At 45.6% G+C, this 19,577-nt stretch overlaps 2 protein-coding genes across 3 annotated transcripts; one reads left to right on the top strand and one right to left on the bottom strand.

Annotated features, from left to right (window-relative positions):
• Positions 1-4,906: 4,906 nt before the first annotated feature.
• Positions 4,907-8,215, top strand: si:ch211-57i17.5 (usherin). The gene is made up of 7 exons (XM_068754058.1): positions 4,907-5,017; positions 5,060-5,222; positions 6,083-6,258; positions 6,341-6,445; positions 6,913-6,984; positions 7,089-7,256; positions 7,441-8,215. The coding sequence occupies exons 1-7, from the start codon at positions 4,907-4,909 to the stop codon at positions 7,528-7,530; spliced, it is 885 nt and encodes a 294-aa protein (XP_068610159.1). The 3' UTR covers positions 7,531-8,215.
• A 110-nt stretch (positions 8,216-8,325) lies between these two features.
• Positions 8,326-16,923, bottom strand: fez2b (fasciculation and elongation protein zeta 2b). 2 transcript variants are annotated; one of them, XM_068753494.1, is made up of 10 exons: positions 16,581-16,923; positions 14,055-14,163; positions 13,854-13,970; positions 13,278-13,419; positions 12,570-12,697; positions 12,185-12,334; positions 11,580-11,660; positions 11,127-11,202; positions 10,961-11,026; positions 8,326-10,387 (listed from the first exon to the last, which is right to left on the bottom strand). In XM_068753494.1, exons 1-10 carry the CDS (start codon positions 16,886-16,888, stop codon positions 10,371-10,373), a joined length of 1,194 nt encoding a protein of 397 aa, XP_068609595.1. In that variant the 5' UTR covers positions 16,889-16,923; the 3' UTR covers positions 8,326-10,370. The 2 variants fall into 2 exon arrangements, with proteins under 2 accessions (XP_068609595.1, XP_068609596.1); XM_068753495.1 differs by lacking the exon at positions 8,326-10,387 and adding an exon at positions 10,789-10,813.
• Positions 16,924-19,577: the final 2,654 nt, after the last annotated feature.

The following is a 19,577-nucleotide window of genomic DNA, read 5'->3' on the forward strand; positions in this document are numbered from 1 at the left end:
AACAGTTACATGCCAAAAGTAGAGCATCTTCTGTCGTAGATCATCTGATACTTGAAGATCCTTGCGGATTATTTAATTCATCCCGAAGCCTGTTAATCTACATTCTGGTGACTTTCAACTCTTTTAATGATTTGACTTTCTTTGTCCTTTTTTGTGTGTGTGTGTGTGTGTGTAGAAATCATAAATATCTCTGAAGAGATGGGTCTTGCCAAAGAGTAAAGACTTTCATGATTGGATTATACCAGCAAATTTGTCCACGCTGTCACATAATGTGACCTGTAAGACAGCGACACGAACCTGCAGCCCGACAGTCACTGCTTTCACCTCGGGCGATAAAAGGGAAGCAGTTAAGTGGTCAGAATCTCATAAAGATAATAAAACGGCCTCCTGATATTTAATAAAACATTTCAGGGAAAACTTACTCAATGTTATGGTACAACAGCAACGTTCTATTTATTTAAAGGCATCTCTTTATTTGCTCTTTTTTTTAATCTACTAATATGACCGTAATTAAAAAGTAGATTCAGTGAATAACACGTTAAAAATATTTTTAAATTGTATCATAGTGGAAGCTCTTTCTTTTACTAGCTTCTCTGCTGTAGCACTGAAACCTATATATATATATATATACCATATCATGAAATCAAACAATGTGATTAGAATCGGAGTGCATACTTGGAAATCATACTATTAGAGTTGCTGTAGACCCATAGATTCGTCGTAAAAACGGCTGCCGTACGGTATAATCTAGATTAGGGAGGCGTTTCGTGTCCTCTCGATGGTAGCTGTCGACGTGTAGGGCGAAGTTTGTCCACTACCTTTTCTTTCAGCCATAACGTTTTGGGGAAACTTCGGACGGCGCTCTGTTAATTAATCTGTTAGTGTATTCTGTGAGAAGAGTAGCTCTAATCAGAAATGTTTAAAAAAAATGAACTCGCGAGGACTCTCAGTACACTGAATAAGTTGCCCAAGTCTTGCTCCTTAGTTTACTCAAGGTACTGTGACAGTATATTGTGCATATTTCTGAGACAAGATGAAGCATCGATATGCTGGATTATTTGTCAGTACTGTATGCTTTTGCTGTATATATATATATATATATATATATATCATGTCTTATGCCAACAGAGATGTTTAAAGATGCAAATAAGCTTCGTCTGGGTGAGGTGTGCCGTGCTATTTCATTCTCAGGTGGATTCTTGGGCAATAAAGATCATCTCCTTAATGCAAAGCTCGTAAAATCGGAGTGTCGTCTCTGCTCAATAAAGAGGCGGAGAGGCCCAGAAACAAATTCATTAAGGGCTCATCAAGTGGCTCCGCCGTCTGACGATGGGTTGTCATTTCCAAGTCAGGCTCGTCATGCCACATTCAGGCCATCAGAGCCCAGTTGGATGGAGATTTATAATTAACAGCTGTAATGTAATGAAGTCTGGAGACGGCTCCAGGGAGCGCTGATCATCAGGCGCCTGTTGAGGCTGAGGCAGGAGATTCATCGCTGCGTCAGACTCTGCCTCAAAAAGTATTTATGGTTGGGACAAACGCAGGAATATTTTTGCTGTTGCCTTTTTTTGAAGCATGATATAGACACTTCATATCCCACCATAGCTGAAGTAGGCGTGCAAGTTTTGGGTGTCTTATTTCATTACCTCCGCCGGGGAGGTTATCTTTTGATGGATTTTTGATCCGGATATCCGCCTGGATACAATAAAATCCAGATTTTCCCATTTACTTATAATGGAGGCTACAAAACAAACCTTGTAAAATATGCATTCAATTCACTCACCAAAAATCACAGTCATAAAGTGGTCCGATATGCACTAACATGAAAACTGTCCATTCCTGATCCAGAATGAGGTCAGGAAAAAAAAAAACATTTATGGGATCAACTCTGACTCACTTTGACTTTTCATGGTTGGTGTATAAAGATACCAAGAATAATCTAGAACCTTTTAATGATGATCCAGACCATGCTCAGTAATGCAGCAGATATTCTCATCCTGTCAAGAATGCTGAAGATGGTATGGAGTCAAGATGCAGAGGCACAGACTGAAGGTGGAGCAACAGAAGAGTTTATTCCCCAAACAAAATGCGAGGTCCGAAAAACAGGCAACGGTTCAACAACAAGGCTATGGCTAAGAAGAAGGCTGGGATGTGACTATAAGGTACAAGCAGGGTGACAACGAGAGGGAAAGAGGTCAGACGCAGAACACAGGGAATCATGCAACGCATAAAGGGGGGGCAACGAAGCATAAAATACAAGGGGGGGGCACAAACAAACATGACACGTCCACAGGATGCAGCAGCAGCTACAGAAAATATATCAATAATCAAATATAATATCCTCGTATCAACTTATAGAGAGCTGCATGATACTCTTAGTTAAGAAATAGTTTATTAATACGTGTAAATGTTCATGAATATGTATTGTCCCTGTTTAAATAAACTCAAACTCAAACTCAATAATTACAATTGTTGAATGCAGAAGGACATACGTCATCAATAGTTTAATAGGTTGAGCTGGAGGATGATGGTGATCATGTTTTACGTCATAGAAGCACATTGAGACAGTTAATAATTGATGTGGAAATGTTTACATGAAGATCAATATTTAGCAGTATCGCACTAATAAGGTTAATTTATGTTCCATCATGTAAAGCACACTTCGTGCGCTCAGCAGGCACCCAGGAAAGTAATTGTGATTTGAGTAAATGAGGCCTGTGGCAAAATGTTTTCACAAGATTCCTTGTGGGAATTGGAAACGCTTGCATTGATGAGCCGCGCGCTGCCTTCGCTAACGAGAGGCTCGTATTTTGTCGAATCACACGGTTTCTGATCGAGCCTACAGTCGACTGACTGGAGAGGCGTGCAGCTCAGGTGATTTATGCAGGAGGAGGAGAGGAGACCAGCTGAGAGAAGGAAGACGGATGGATAGACGGCATAGACAAATTAAAAATACAAGGGAACCAATTTGTCCTTTGCCCCTCCTCATCCGTCAGCTAGAAGCTTAATAATCTCCTTATTTGCCTGTGGTTAAAAAGTCACGGCGTGTGCCGAGGGACTTGGAAGAGGCCGGAGATGTTTCACCACATCAGCCGTCTGTAAGTGAGTTAGTGATATATTCCTGTATGTCCCTCCCCTTAAATGAGTTAGTATGTGTCTAGCAGCCGTGTCGCCCAGACAGCTTGGTGATGGATGAGGCCCTGAAGAGATGGGCTGTAAAAAAAAAAAAAAGGGAAAAAAAGGCTGATTCTGGCACTCAAGGGTGAGATCACTTCCTCAATAAAAAAGCATTGTCCCGCATCATCACGGCGAGGAATGAATACTGATCAGGGTAATAATAGAAGGAGGAGAAAAAATACATCAAGTGAGCTATTAGTTAATGTTGTGGTCTCTTATACGGAATGGCAGGAAGTGGGGACAAATGAGCGCCTTGTTGTGGTAGAATTATGGTGATGCTACTTTTAAACATTAGGTTGCCCTTGGTGCATCTCATCCCTTCCTGGATTTCGCCAAAGCCAAAACAGAAAGGATCAAACGAGGATGGTTGTCCTTCAAAACAAAAAGGATCAAACGAGGATGGTTGTCCTTCAATACAAAAAGGATCACAGTAATAATCGTTATCCACTAAAGCGAGGCTTCGCCGTGATTAACGCTGCTTTTCTTTCACACTGTCACCATCGCTAATGGATTGTTGAATGTTTCATAACGTTACATGTTTGAGTGGAATTCCCTTCATTTGATCAGAAGCCATATTGAAAGTTTGATTGAAATTTCGCACACATGGGACTAAGCCGCAGCACCCAGTCATTCCACTATAGGACTGGTTTCACAGGAAGGGTTTATGTTATTTTATGCCATAAAATTACTTCAATCACTCTTCATATATGATATATGGCAATGAATGCTCGGGTCTGAAGGCGCATAATGAAGGTCAAACACGGAAAGCCGCATGGGGCATTTTTCAGAAAGTGATAATAGACGTCCCATGAAACAGACTATTGTCCAACAGGCCACATAATGGAGAATAATCTTTAATGTAGGAGTTCTGAGGAAGAAGAAAACGAGTCCACAGTGCGGTGAAACACAACCTGGTCCAGCAGGATGCTGCTCGCCTTGCTGAGGTTGCACCGTGAAACACCCTGAAGCTGCTGCTGCACCTCCCGCCTGTCATTCTCAAGCATCCTCGGACAGCAAACAGAGAAATGTTCTCCTGCAGTTAGAGGCAGAGTCAGAATGACATGGGGTAAAAAAAAAAAAAAAAAAGAGACTTCATACTCCTCCAGCTCCTTGTATTCTCTTTTTGTATTTTTAGCATGCCTGTCTGGTGCACTAATAGCAGGGAGTGTGAGGATAAGTGTGAAGTACCACTGCGGCAACACGCACATACTCAGCTTCTCCTCTTGCCTCTGTTTACTCATTACAGAAAGGACGCTGCCGCGCAACGACACGACCAGGAGCTGCTGTTTGCCGCCACCGTGCGGTGAGACGGCGCATCGACGCAAGAAGAACTGGACTGAATTCTGTCAGACTTAGGAGGAAAATAAAAGAAGATCATTGGATCAAGTTTTTAAATATTTAAATTCTTGAAAATATTAAGTAAAATCAGTCAAATGTTGAAGGATGAGTGAAGCGAGCATCAAATTCTAAAGTAGAGGATCCCTCCAATTTTTGCAATAACATGATGAGATTTTGTCTTTTTCATCCTTTGTGGGGTTTTTTTATTATTATTTTTACACAAGCATCGTGAAAAGTTGTGCACACTCCTTTCAAAGAGTCAAAAGTGAATACAACACACGTGGTTGCACGTTGACCTTTAGGACTGGAAACTCAAACTCCTTGGGATGACAGAGACGGTACAGCCACCATGGCTCCTCAGCAGACTGAAACCTGACGCCGCACTGTTGCCATGGCACTGCTGAGGAAAAGCATCGGCGAAACTCCCGCACAGTTTTGCTCAAGGTTCCTCTGCGTTGGAGGAAAACAGATGCCTCCTCATCGGGAAACTTTGTGCCTTGAAGTGAGGAAGACCATCTTTTAAGTGTTCCTGTGTATGTGAGAGGTTGAGCGGGTCAGCAACGCATCTCAGCTGTTAAATATTGATGAGGCGACAGGTGTGATCCTGAACCTCCCGGCAGGTCTCCGCCATCTGATCGATGCATCAAACAGTGAGGGGGTTCCAGCACCCCCCCCACCCACAGGCCGCACCACGGACCGCAGCACTGGTGAGTCCCTGATGAATGTGCTCACATCCCGCTGTGTGTTTTTATTTCTGCCACTGAGTCTATGAATGGAGAAAAGTGGTGCCCAATGAAACTAGACCACGATGGCAGCCATGCCTCGAGTTACCGCGCTCTCTCTCCTCTGCCTTACGTGTGTGTGTGTGTGTGTGTGTGTGTGATCAGCTTTCCTTCTCGTGCAGTGTTAACTAATAACCTGCGATAAATGGGCTTGAACAGAAAAAGCTGCTGGTCATTGACGTCCTTTAAAATTTTATGATGATGCATAAAGTACCTCAGATAGTTCTGTGGTAATAAACGGAGGGTTGTAAAGATATTCTGGGTTTAAAGTGTGTATTCTGAGGCATATGCCGATGCTTTTAAGAAAAATATATACATTTTTTAAGTGCAATCCTGAGTCTGAAAACAAGCATCCACACAACTAATCCCAATTGATCACTTCCTTCCAAACTAACCGAATCCTGTAAAAAAAAAAAAAGAAAGCATGAAGGCGAGGAAGCTGAGGCTGTACCGGTCCATGAGGAGGAGGATTACTGTTGTAATCACTGCTGATGGACAGACACACTTACCTCATCCATCCATCCATCTTCAACCGCTTATCCGGGGCCGGGTCACGGGGGCAGCAGTCTAATCTTACCTAATTTTGTACTCCAGTTGTACTTACATTTTTTTGGTCCCATTATTGTTTTGTCTCCAATTTTTATTGCCGAATAAATTAATTATCAAAAATAAATGAATAAAAAATTGACACATTTTTATCCAAAACCTCAAATCTGGTCGAAATCCCCATGGAAACCACGCTAAAGAAAACAGAACACTTGTGCATGTTGGAAATTCTTCTGCAGATTCACCAGCTAACCCTCCTCCTGGAGGAGGAGGAGGAGGAGGAGGAGGGGTTGGTGAACGGACAGAGGGGGGTCAGGGAGGTCAGTCAGTCGTCCGGGAGCTGTGGTTCATCGTGGTGCTGACGGGCGCGGCGCTGCTGCTGCTGGCCGTCATCTTGGGGGTCGTGCTCAACAAGGCAAGAGATGGTCGTCGTGTTGTTTTATATATTATGATGGGATGATCTCAACAAAACAGCCCCCCCCCCCATCCTGTATTAGGCCCTGAACAAAGCCCCCTTCACCAGAGAGAGACCCCCACTGGTGCAGCAGCCCACAAAGAAGAGGAGAGCCATGGCTGTTTATCCACTCGGCAACTCCGCCCTGGTGAGGAGACTGTTCATGTGAAGCAGAGGAGAGGAGACACGAGGAGGAATTCAGAACGTTCGGTCGACTCAAACAGGAGGGGGGAGGGGGGGCACTTTTTAGCTATGAAAGAATCGCCTTCATATTTTGAAAGCAAATATGAATTATTTAATTTTTTTTAATTCATTTTTAAAAAAATTCCCCAAATGTTTTTTCATTATTTGTACAGTTATTTACTATATCCTGTTTACTAATAAGCAGATTTTTAATATTCGCTAGTTTTTATTTTATTGTTTTTGTGACTCAATTAATTTTAAGCAGTCTGACCTGCATGGATGTCGGTGCCTCTTTTTACAGAGAAATTATCATCAAGTGGACAATCGTTTAATTTGAATGAGCCTTTCTATCCCCTCAGTGTGTCCCGACTTTAAAGCGTTTCCCGGTGAGATCACATTTAGTTTCTTTATTTCTCCCTCGCTCTACCGCAGTTTGACACCGTCCCTCACACTACCAGCTTCTCCAACACCGTGACCCTCAAGGGCTTTACGATGAAGATGGAGGTAAAATGAATGCCCGATAGACACACGCAGCAAAAAAAAAAAAAAAAAAAAAGTGTCTGATCATGTGATCGTCCTGCATGTGTGCTTTCTCCTTCTCCCTCCAGGACATGCTGGAGGCTAAACGCGAGCCCGTCGGTGCACCTCAGGGCGAGCTGGGGATCCTCAGCGTGAGCTCCCTGCGGCGCAGCGTCAGCCAGGTGATGGATGGGAAATCCCTCGCAGCAGACGAGGAGGCGTGGGACCCGAACATCTCGGGCCACGACAGTGGGATGGTGAGGGATGCTGAACCCATCAGCTGCTCATTGTTATGCGTAGTGGATATGTAGAGAGAAGATTCCCATAAGTCACCGCTGAGGCCGTGCACCAATCCAGAGCTGAATAAATATCAGTGGCCATCTTAGGTTAATTTAAACAAACCAAACACTTCAGTCCTTCCTGTTCTATTCTCCCCAACAGTTCATGGATGACGAGGAATTTGTCGACACCATCAAAGGTTTCAGCACCGTCAGGAAGGAGCACACCATGTTCACCGACACCAACCTGTGACCTCCGGAGCCGACGGGACACCGGACCCAGGAGGTTTAACATAAGGCCGCTCACCCAAATACGAACCTCCCTGTCTGGTCTGATGTCACCGCGGTGATGAAGAGGTTGGGAGGAGTCAGCATCACTGGAACAACCGGCACAACCAGGAGATGGACTAGACTAGGAGGCGTGTTAAAGGTCAAGCTGGCTTCTAATAACAATAATAATACATTTCATTCATCGCCACGCAGAACGGAACAAGGCAAAGCAACGACAAAGTTTAAACATACAATTTAAACAGCGAATTAAAGCAGTAAGGTGGGACAGGCAGAGTTAAATAAATGGGTTTGAAGTGAGGAAGAGAGTCAATATTTTGAATGGGTTTACCAAGGAAGAGTACCACAGATGCAGTGTTAGCATTGAAGCTAGCGATGGAGAAATACAGGGGAGGTCAGACGGAGCTGCGTTGTGTCTTTGTAGATCTAGAGAAAGTATATGACAGAGTGCCCAGAGAGGAACTGTGGTACTGCATGAGGAAGTCTGGAGTACGTCAGAGTAGTTCAGGACATGTACGACAGCAGGGAAGTGTGCAGGAGCGACAGGGGCGCTTCAGTTCCACATTCAATCCACTCTTATGGCACGTGTTAAAATTGGGTTGAGTGTTTAAAATTAAATTGATTAAAAAGGCTGTCAGAAATATCCTCTCCATCGAGCGCCTCTGTCATTTCAATTGTCACAAAATGCCAAAGGAGACACTTTTTCTGATGTAGTGCTCGTGTGTGAAATCTGCCACAGAACAACAGCACTCAACACAAATGTATTCATGTATTCATTTATTTAAATGAGTTGCAATGCAGTAAAACATGTGTACTGTTACAGTCAATCACTTGGTTACTAAATGAACATTTACATAATAAATTAATGACAGTACCGCATGAGACAGTAAACACAACCCCCCCCCCCCAACTGGGGATTAAACAGTATTAAAAACAGAGTCGTTTGTTTAAATCTACAAAAATTCAGGCATTTATAAAGGCAGCCTCTTTTTCCGTTGCTTGTTCTACACACTGTATATAAATATAAATCTCTAAAATACCGTCACATTGCTCCGTCTTCTACTGCTGGGGTGCCGGACTGACGCCCTCCAGAACCTTCCCTGCTCCCTGCCATTTAAGTACACACCAAAGGAAATGTATGCAATTGGACATATTCAAATAATTTTGGTGATTTGAGAGACGTTTTTTCCTGAAATCTATTTCATTGCTAAAAGCTTTACGATACTGCTCGTTTTCCTGCAGCGTGTCCCTTTAATGTCTGTAAACAAAACGAGCTTGCTTAGAAAGGGCTGTGCGTCTGTAAAGTGCACGCGTTCCACACGGCGGGTTGTGAAAGCAGCCAGAAAAGTAACCAAACAGCATCACAAGCATCGTCCCGCTACGCGCAACCCTAAGAGCAACCTCCTCCAGCATGCAGGCGTTTGATCACGCCCCCAGTGAAACTGCAGTACCGTAAATATCCTCGTGATCAGCAACTTACCGATAGTCTCTAAAGGACTCCAGCCTGACCTCTGCATCATCACCATCGTCACCGAACTGCTAAAAATAACCATCCATGCCAATTACACGCCGGCCACAGCTACGGCTAAGCACGACCAGCTTCTGTAGAGCTACGCTAGTTGAGTCAGGAGGCTACTATAACTAATCAATCAGTGCAACGTGTCGGGAGTCTAGCTGATAGAAAGTCGCTCGTCGTACGAAGACTAAGTACCTTTAAGAAAAAGGCTTTACGCTACTAACACTGATGTACCTGAGAGCTAGACTAGGCCTGACGTGACAGAGTGTGTGTGTGTGTGTGTGTGTGTGTGTGTGTGTGTGATTGTGTTTGTGTTGTTGTGCTTTTAGTCCTACCACGGTCTTAACTTCATCTAACGATAACGCATTGAGATGTACTCTAGTATTCTATTACCACATGATCACTGGTGGACTCCAATGCTACCACAACATTGACACAATATTTAAAGGGATAACAGATCAAACAATTATCAAAACACACTCTTAACACCATTGATCTAACATGAATGACCAGTTTAGTCTCTTGATATTAACGCAAACAGGTGAGAGAAGGAATCTGCAGACTCGTACCGACCACTCCGAGGACTGATGAAGATTACGACTCGAGGGCTCAGGCGTCAGGATGGCATTTACAAAACAAGAAAGAAAGAAAAGTGGCTACAGAAAAGTCTCTCATCTCACCAAAAACAATCAATTCTCCAAAAAAATATCCGTTACGTTTTGTTCCTGCAGCTCTTACTGTCTGAAGAGCTTCCCTTTGTCAGACTAAAAGGTTCTCAAAACTGTGCAAATGTCCCTTCGTCATATACAAAATAAATCATTTTCACATTCAGCCATTTGATATCGAGCAAAAACCCAAATCCAACATGCGAGTGCAGGAGGATCTATTACTGCACCCTAAATCATGCCTGCTGGTGACGCTGGTGGACTCCTAATACACCTGGGAGGGGAGGGGGGGGGGGTCAGACTAGTGCCGACTACTGGCATTCACAGCTGCGTCATCGCGCAGTCAGGACACACAGGGATGTAAGCACTGGCATTAAAAGTTAAAAGATTACAATTAAACACTAAATATACAGGCTGACGAGTTACACGTCCGTTAAAATGTTAAAAGCAACAACAGCATCTCAGTTTAAAAAAAAATTCACAAGCGAAGAGGACTCTGTGGCGAAAAATGGGGCGAAGAGGTGTTGGATTTTTAATCCCAGGGCCTGGGTTCTTCCGGATTACCAGAACTCTTCTCTCATGGTCAGCTGGCTCGTTCTGGAAACGGGAAGCTCGCCTTCGGCTTTACGTGGGACAGAGAACTGCAGAGACAAATAGCAGATCGGCTATTGATCAGCGCTGGATTGATCCGCACCGGTGCACGTGGAGGAGAGCTGTAAGCTACGGAAAGCAGGAGGTGCAGTGAGAGGATGTGGGGAGACTAAAAAGCAGACGCGTGAAGAGCCGAACTACAAGACTGCAGCGAGAGGGAAGTTGTGTTTCACGGGGGGGGGGGGTGTTGGCGTGTTTCGGGGTAGGTTTAGTGATCCCACGAGGCTCCGCACACACAGCGACGAGCAAGGAAGTAAACACGGCTGCTTCTGGAGGGAGAGGCGCCAATACTACAAAGAAGTAGAGAGCGGCGAGGAGGAAGAAGGGATGAGCTCAGAAAGGAGGGCTGGAGGCGAGGGATCTGCTAATATGTCAGTGCCTCACGAACCTCAGCGTCCACTGCGCTCATACCAGAGCTACGCAGAGGACAGAGCAGCACAGACGAAAGACAAGGAAGACACAGGTCAACAGAGAGCAGACACCGATTCCTGCTAAAGACACGAATCTTCACCAAAGGACGTTTAATATCACAAGTACGTAAGAGTCACTGAGGACATCTGCACCTTTGAGGATGTAGTCCGTCAGCAGGGAGGACACCTTCTCGCTGTCGTCCCTCATGGCGTGCAGTACTAGCAGGGGGGGGGGGGGGGGGCAGCACATTATAGTTTGAAGAATAACCGAGACGAACTGAGTGTTTGATAGTTTAAACAAGCTGTGGCGATGGCTTACTCTTCGTCAGGATCTGGAGGTCTTCGACCGGCGGGGAGCCGGCTTTCTGCTCGTAAGGGATGACTGTGGTCAGGTACTGGAAAAGAGAAGGTCGGGTGAGACACGATGAAGGAACCCCGTCAAGGAGCGGTACACGTAAACGTCTCATCATGCAGCCGCCCTAAAACAAAGGATCATTCTGATTCTATCTCGTTTGCAGTTGGTTTCAAACGTTCAGAGAGGATTTAATGGCGGTTGTGTGAAGCGGGGATAAAAGCAAGAGAGCGTTCTTGGCTCAAAAGAACAAAGCAAACACTGCTGAATAAGACAAATGATGAAATACAACCAATCAGTTAGTGAAGGGCAGAAAACAGAGAAAAAAGAGAAAACCGATTGGGGGGGGGGTTGAGACCGAATGCCTGCGGTGGCTACACAGAACAGAAGGGATGACGTGGAAAGGAGGAGCGGGGGCACCTGTTTGTCCCCTCTCGTGTTGCCAAAGGTTTGACGAATGCCGTTGTGAATGACATTGGAGAGTCCCTCCAGAGTCAGGAGCTACAAGGAGTGAGAGGAAGGAGGAAACGGGAGAGCAAAGGAGGAAACGGGAGAGCAGAGGAGGAAACGGGAGAGCAGAGGAGGAAACAGGAGAGCAGAGGAGGAAACGGGAGAGCAGAGGAGGAAACAGGAGAGCAGAGGAGGAAACGGGAGAGCAGAGGAGGAAACGGGGGAGAAAAGGAGGAAACGGGAGAGCAAAGGAGGAAACGGGAGAGCAAAGGAGGAAACAGGAGAGCAGAGGAGGAAACGGGAGAGCAGAGGAGGAAACGAGAGAGCAGAGGAGGAAACAGGAAAGCAGAGGAGGAAACGGGAGAGCAGAGGAGGAAACAGGAGAGCAAAGGAGGAAACGGTTTCACCACAGTCCTCTGATGCTGCTAGAAGAGCAGCTCTCCATGCAGATCATCCGCCTCCATGCATTTCTCTGCTCACACTTGTGTGTGTGTGACTTGCGCTGGTCGACATAATCATGCACACAGACCGCAGACCCCCCCGCCCCCCCCCCCCCCCCCATCCCGGGGACCCACCGTGCCAGGTATGCGTGTGCTGGCCGTCCGCTGGCCGTTGGGCCCGGCGATAGTCGTACTTCTGACCTTCCTCTTCTTCCTCAGCAGCTCGCGGTGCTCCTTCTGCCTGTTCTGCACGTCAATCAGCAGCGAGATGAAGCTGTTCTTCACCTGTCAGCATGAATTTTTACTGGTTTTTAACATTCAATAACCTTTATTTATATGTGCAACAGCCCCTTCAATAAGTGCATTATCCCCCGTCGATAAAAGCAGACCGACAGCAGAGGTTTAACGTTCAGAACCTTCTTCACAATCAAGCGTGGCCGTAACCGACGGATCACGATGGTAATGCGGTTTAACGGCGTGAGCGTCTGAACTGGTTCCGCTCAAACCAGATTCAAAGCACCTCCTTCTCGTAGTCCAACTCGTCTCGCAGGGCCAGAGCCTGGATCAGCTCCTCGCTGAAGCGACGAATGGCCGTCTCCACTTCCTCCAGCGTCTCGGTCAGCTCCGACACAGACCGCTGGCGCAGCCCTGGGGACAAGATGGCGTTTAGGAGGCGGCACAGCGGTTTATATTACATCCACATACATGTGATGCGTGTGTGTGTGTGTGTCTGTGTGTGTGTGTAGATGTTACATTCTATCGAGTGAATCCCGATGTCTCACCTATAAAAGCTTAAGATAAGAGGTGCCAAACAAAGGTGTGGCTTTTCACTTCAGTGTAAACGTCCCGTCACCTGCTAGCCTAAACGGCAACACGCTAAACACGGGAAGCTAACGTGGGAAGAATATCATTGGTGCCCGAGAGCATTTGCTGCTCATTAGATAAGAGTATTACTGTGTGTATACATGTACTAATCTGAATAGCACTGAATATACAGGAAAAACACGCTTGGGACGATTTATTATAATTCAGGTTTACCGTTCAACGCAAAGATGTCTTTTTGGACAATTTAACATTTTTAATGTAAAAAAACAAAAAGTGTGCATATATTACTTTATCATCCCCAAACATCGAGTACATCCCGACTCTAGAAAAGGCACGGCCACCTTCTAAGACTGAGCGCGACGACGCTAACACCGTAGCGGTCTTCCGTCTGTGCGCTACTCACTGTCCTCGCAGCTGGAGTCGGAGCCCGAGCGCTTCAGGGCGTGGAGGTCCTGAGAGAGCACGGACAGGTCCGACTGGGAGGGACTCTCGTCATCCTCTGGGTCTGGAGACTCCTGCATCATCTCCTCCAGCTCCTCGATAACCTAAACAACACCAAAAGACGTGCAGTTCAGAGTGTGTTCTGTGGGCGGAGAGGCTTCTCATCCAGGCGGCTTCAATGCACTTCAGCATTAAGTGGGGGCGCCCACCGAAAGAAAGATTCGTTTTTATTTCTTCAAATTGTATTTTTTAGATTATAACATTTTGGAAAGCTGCCCAGGAAGAAATCTCCCCACCCTGAGTGTTATTTGTGTGTCTCTCCAAGAGTCGATAAAGCGCTGAGCACTTTGCTGAGATGCTAAACATTACAAACCGTTGCATCATAAACAGACAGAATGGACTCAGGCCGAGCGTCACGCTAAAAGATTACAGAAAAAATAGGGGCCTAGAAAACTGGAACTGATTTTTTATTTTTATTTTTTGCAGACATTTGATTGTTTAAGCAGCAACAACGGTCTACTGGAGCGTGGGACGCTACCTGCTCCGCTGTGAAGAGCGGCTCGTCGCTGATGCAGGAGACGATGATGGAATGCATGTCCATCTGCTCCCTCAGCTCCTCGTCGTCAGACAGATCCAGAGACTGGCCGTCCGGCTTCTGTCCATCGGGGAACAGGAAGGAAACACCAGCACGCGTTATCCACGCGCCCCACACGCAACAGAAGAGCAGCCGCGCCAGTACCTCCTGCTCCTTGAGGTTGAGGGTCGGGAGGTGGAGGGAGCGAATGTGTGACGTCTTCCAGTCCACCGGCATCACGTTGCCATAGTTATCCGTCAGAGTGTTCCACACCCTGAAGGAAAAAGGTTGGAGGAAAATATGATCAGGGCAAGAAGCACTGAGTCGAGAATAGAACAGAAGAACCTTTCAGTTCAATAAAACCCGTTTCAGTCCACTGCGACCGTGATCCGGTAGTTACACGGTAGTTACACGGTAGTTACACGGTAGTTACCTACACGTGAGTTGCACGGTAGTCCTGCCAGATTAACCGGGATTAACCCCCACGCCGTTCTCCTGCTCGTGCATCTCACAGCATCATCTGTGACCTCTGACAAAATGGACAGACGGACGACATTCTCTGCATATTTAAAAAAACATTAAAGAAAATCAAATGTGTAAAGAAAAAGAAACCGAAGTGGACATGCTAGCATGTTCCCCGTTTTTAATTCTGGTCGCTGCAAACAGAGCAAAGAGGGAGGCTGTGAACCCATGTGTCACATCGTCATACCCTCCGCGCACACACGCACACGCACACACGCACACACGCACACACGCACACACTTACATAACGACCATGTTTACTGCTGAAGTGCCCACGGCCAGCTTGGACAGCGGGGGCTCTGGGGGGTTGTTCTAAATGGGGCAAAGGCTGGCAGGAAATCATTTCTGCGCTTCGAGCAGAGACGCAGCCTCAGAGACTCGAGTCGACGCCAACATCCGCCGCTCGCTTCAGCTTCACTCCGAGCAAAGCGAAGACTTCCAGCGATGCTTCATCTTGTCACACGCCGCCCACACGCACGACTCGGCTAATTAACACAAGCGCATTTTGCTTTCTACGTCACACAGAAACCCACGCACGTGCACTTCCTTCTCGTCTTCTCTGCTCTGCGTCTCAGCCCTCGTCCCGCTGGAGGACGCGTTGAGCGCCCCGGCGCGTCCTGCACTGTGCCCTCATGCAGAAAAGACTCTCACTGAGCCCGACGCTGCTCTCTGGGCTTCGCCGGGCTGACGTCCAATTATTCCGTTCACTCATTCCCCTTTTTCTTTAGATGCTTCTTTCTCTGTCCAAATGAAGAGATCGTGTTTTTCCTTTCCATTCTTTGCTGTGAAAAGTTCTTCACTCTCAAAATACCTGATCAAGTCCCGTGTTCTTGTTGAGGGTTACCAGCCCTCAGATGATATTTGTAAAATAACTTATTTTATATTAGGTCCAAAGTTACCTAGCAAGCATAACAATAAACTAGTCTGTTCAAACTGTCTCGCAACTTAATCGATAAGATAATTGACTAAATTAAATAGCAACAACTTTGATTAAGTATTAAACATTTTATAAGTATGAGCCGTTACATTCCCGATTAGAAATTTGGCCGCTTGCTTTGTCTCACGTAAAATTAACCGAGCGTCTTTTGCTTTTCCAGTATCGCTTGCACAAAACAAGCTATTTAAAGATGTCGGCTTGGACATTAAGAAACTGCAGAAGACCAGTAGTGACCGCCTAACCGTGAAAACCATCTATAAATGTGTTCATCCAGCAGTCCAAAGGAATCATATTACAATGTTATAAAGCAAGAAAAAGCTGGATGGAAAAAAACAAATCCACAGAGAATTACACATGAGAAAGGGTTTGGTACCCGAGACATCATTTCTGATCAGACAGTCTTTTATTTTAACCAGTTATCTGATCATGTGGTAATGGAAGGCACCATCTCAGATTTTCTCACACACTAAAAGCTAGTTTGGACGTCCATTCAAGAGCATCACAATGTTCCAATGCCGGATACACAGGGAGGACAGAGGGACATGGAGGGTAATTTGCATAAGCTAAATAATGTGATAGTTACAGAAAGGTCTGTTTTTGACTGACTGCCAAGAGGTTATAGAATGACTTCAAGTGATCCTGTTGTTGTGAGGAACACCGAGAAGCTCTATGAGATGAAATAACTGCAGAACACACTGCAGGAAATGTCACATTCTGTGTGACTGCAGCAAACAGCACAAACGTCGTCGTGAAGATGAGCAACTTAAGTTCAATACAGGCCTGCAGAGGTCAGCCAATCAATAGGTTTATGGATCAGTGACTTAATAGCAAATCGAATATCAGTCAATCTGCCAGAAATGTAAGAATTGGAAACGTGGCATTGTCCCTCACGCACACACACACACGCGCACGCACACACACACACACACACACACACACACACACACACACACACACACACACACACACACACACCTATCATAGATTACTGTTGCCTCTTTAAGGTCCACACACAAACCACATTCCATTTACAAACATATTGCTGCTTTTGTAGTTTTGGACAGTAGATTTTAAATAACAAAACAAGTGGAAGTTAGCTAAACTTAAACACCAACTCCCAGATTCCCTAACCGGATAACGTCTCCACCGGGTTAGCCCCGTGAGGCTAATGCAGCTAGCTGGCGAAGAGAGGAAAAGTTATTCTAATAAAGCCTGTAAATATTTAAACTCACTCGTCGTCCTTCAAGTAACTGTCCTCTGTGATGGCTTTGATGGGGGCGATGTTCTCCGTCGTGGTGTTGTAATTCCGGAAACACACTGTTAGCTTCTCGTCGAAGTCGTGGACGAGGTCCTCCATCGACTTGAAGCTGCAGATCTCCCCGGAGAAACTGCTGTCCAGGTCGGAGAAGTCGTCGAGGCCCGACGAGGTGCCGCCGACATTAGAATTCAGCTGGTCCAGCCGGTCGGCCGACGCCGAGGCCGGCTTGAACTCGTTAAAATCCTGCCAGTCCTCATCGAAGTGCGCTAGCGGCGCCGCCATGACGGCCGTCGGGGCTCGGCTGTTGTCGGACTCGGACGGTCGGACCCGAGGCGGCGCGCGCGGCTCTGTTTTTGTAGTCTCCTCCTCACGCGCTAGTGACGCGTGCGGGAGAGAGAGGGGGCGGTGACGAGGGGGCGTGACGTCATTTCAGGAGCAAAACAGACCTTCAATCGATCATTATGAATGAAACGCTGTGAAAGTAAAACGTGAACACACCTAGTATTTAACACGAAAGTGAAATAATCCGCGCATTCTAAATTGCTCCATTTTCTCTTTCTACTTTTATATTGACCTTTGCTGTTTTATTGTAACCGGTTTTCATCACAAAGGCATTTCTTTCACCTCAGAAGGACAGGATAGAACCGCTTATGCTATTTACAAAAAAAAAGAAGGGCCTACATGTGTGCGTTATCAATGAATAATCTTACTTCATGATGTATTGTCTATACTTTAAGGCTAAACACCTTGTGTTTTCAGATGTTGTCATACATTTGCCTTGATCACTGAACAGCAACTTCCGTACAGAAATGTTTGGCAAACAAACAGCACTTACTCAAAATAACATCATTTTATTGGCAAGTGTTCTTAATTGTTCCTATTGGCATTGAATGTGTCCTCTCACCAGATGGCCTGGCTCTAGAGTCTAGACATTGCTTTCAAGAAGAAAAACAAATGAATACAAAGTAGAATTTTGACACAAGTTCAACCTATGGATGTCCATTACAGACCACTGGACACACGCTTTGCCAAAAGCAGTGATTGAGGGCCAACCTGGATCCCCTTTCTGCATTAAAGGGCGGGAAGGATATGTTTTCTGAGCATCCATAACTTTGCTCTTGGGGCCTTCACAATCTCTCGACCCGTCGGGACTTCCATGGGCCTTTATTCAAAACCCTGAATGCTTTATTGAAAATATGCATACAGACATAACACTTTTCCTACACAACAATACAAAACAGTACAATCACTTTTGTAAATAACACAATAAACGCAAAGCCACACGTCACCCCTCCCCACAACAGTTCAAGGAGCTTAGAGATGCTACAGTAAGCCCTTAGTGTCCCCCCCCCCCCCACCCCCACCCACCCACCACCATCACCTCTGTAAGAGAAATAAGACATTTAAATCAGAAACAACTCCCTCGGTAAACTCGGGTTGAGAGAGTAGACACAAAGTTGCATACAGACATAGCATTTTCCAACCAGAACGTAACTGGTTTGATTTTCTGAAATGCTTGTTGGGGTTCATGATCTTCCTCAGGTCATCCAAAATGAATGTGAGAGCGCTCCATTTTGCATTCTGCGAGTTGAGACAGATCCGTGTCACAGGTTACCTACAGAAAACACCAGCGTGCCTCGAGTGATTTGGCTTCGGTCAGGGTTAGTTAGATCCACCAGCAATGGCACACAAAGAGGATTCAGTCATTCACAGACTTGCAATAAAAGCCTTTCATTTGAAGGAAACTCTTTAAAGGCGAGGGGCGGTTAGTTCAAAACCTGATTTGAATGTAGGTAAAGTACTACCTATACACTCTTTACCAGTTCAATTGGTACGGGTGCGACTGTGCATATTTATTTTTCGTTTTAGTGGTAGATAAAATGTAACCAAATACAATGAAACAAGCAAAAAAAAACTAAAACATAAACCAAACATGAAATAAATCTAACGGGGGGTTAAAGACAAAAAGAAAAAAAGAGGACTCCACATGTCTGGTTATATTTTAATATGATCGTACAGGGATAGAGGTCAACCAAAAATGATATATGTGGAAAAAAAAGTAACAAAAAGGTTCAATAAAAACAGACAGAAAAGCACTGATTTTTTTAAACATGTTTTCCTGTTTAGGAGTCTGTAGCAAATAGTCATTAGATGCCCTGAAAAGGAGAGGAAGAAAGCTTTGAATGGTGCAATGACCACTGAGAAACTTGGCTGGAGGGCACAGGGTGGTGGTGGTGGGGGGTCATGCTGAACTCTCTCTAAGCTCCAGGAGTGGTGCCCTCCAGACGCACGAGGCTCAGTTTCTATCTGTACAAGATAACCAGGCGCTGCTTCTGAATGCACGGGGGCATAGTGGGGGAGAGTAAATTCCTTTAGCAATCTCCCATAAAGTACTGAGTCGCTGCTGACGAGTGCAGCAACCTCAAGGCTGAGACAACCTTACGGGCCTATGCCAATGCAGTGGGTGCAAGAGAGCTGAACACCCATTCAAAGTGCAGGGGGGGGGGGGGTCAAACATATCAAAGGGTTGTGTGCAACTTCATGAACAGGAAGGCAGTGTGTGTTTCTGGATTGCAACAGTGCTCCCTAACACTGTGGGCTTGGACAGTGGTTCTGGTTAGCTGGGGCTTCTTCTTTTGAAATAATGACAATTTACTTTTTCTTTGCGAATAGAACCCAACTCTTTACAACCTTCCGAAATATGCCCCAACCAAGTTTGCTCATGTTTTTATCAAACTTCCTTTTCTTTCCCCCTTGCAGAGATAATTTGCTGCCAGTGTCATTTGAACGCCTCGTGGCAACGAGAAACAAATTCAAATGTAAGAATTAAAATAAAATATTTCCTTCGATGGCTCTCGCGTCTTCTTCGTTCCACAGATAGAGGTCCCTTTGGGGCTTTGGATAACTTAAGATTCAGTTTAAAATCCTCTTTACAATATGATTATGGGATTAGGGGGGCAGGGATAGGGGG

The sequence above is a fragment of the Brachionichthys hirsutus genome, chromosome 20 (assembly GCF_040956055.1).
Source record: "Brachionichthys hirsutus isolate HB-005 chromosome 20, CSIRO-AGI_Bhir_v1, whole genome shotgun sequence".
In the NCBI taxonomy this organism is placed as follows: Eukaryota; Metazoa; Chordata; class Actinopteri; order Lophiiformes; family Brachionichthyidae; genus Brachionichthys; species Brachionichthys hirsutus.

Excerpts from the sequence above, each read along its gene's own strand:
- si:ch211-57i17.5 (XM_068754058.1), top strand. The coding sequence starts at position 4,907 with ATGGCACTGCTGAGGAAAAGCATCGGCGAAACTCCCGCACAGTTTTGC. Across the intron at positions 5,223-6,082 it reads CACCACGGACCGCAGCACTG|ATTCACCAGCTAACCCTCCT; the intron begins GTGAGTCCCTGA and ends ATTCTTCTGCAG. Across the intron at positions 6,446-6,912 it reads CACTCGGCAACTCCGCCCTG|TTTGACACCGTCCCTCACAC; the intron begins GTGAGGAGACTG and ends GCTCTACCGCAG.
- fez2b (XM_068753494.1), bottom strand. The coding sequence starts at position 16,888 with ATGGCGGCGCCGCTAGCGCACTTCGATGAGGACTGGCAGGATTTTAAC. Across the intron at positions 14,164-16,580 it reads AGTTACTTGAAGGACGACGA|GGTGTGGAACACTCTGACGG; the intron begins GTGAGTTTAAAT and ends TTTTTCCTTCAG. Across the intron at positions 13,420-13,853 it reads CGCTCTTCACAGCGGAGCAG|GTTATCGAGGAGCTGGAGGA; the intron begins GTAGCGTCCCAC and ends GGTGTTGTTTAG.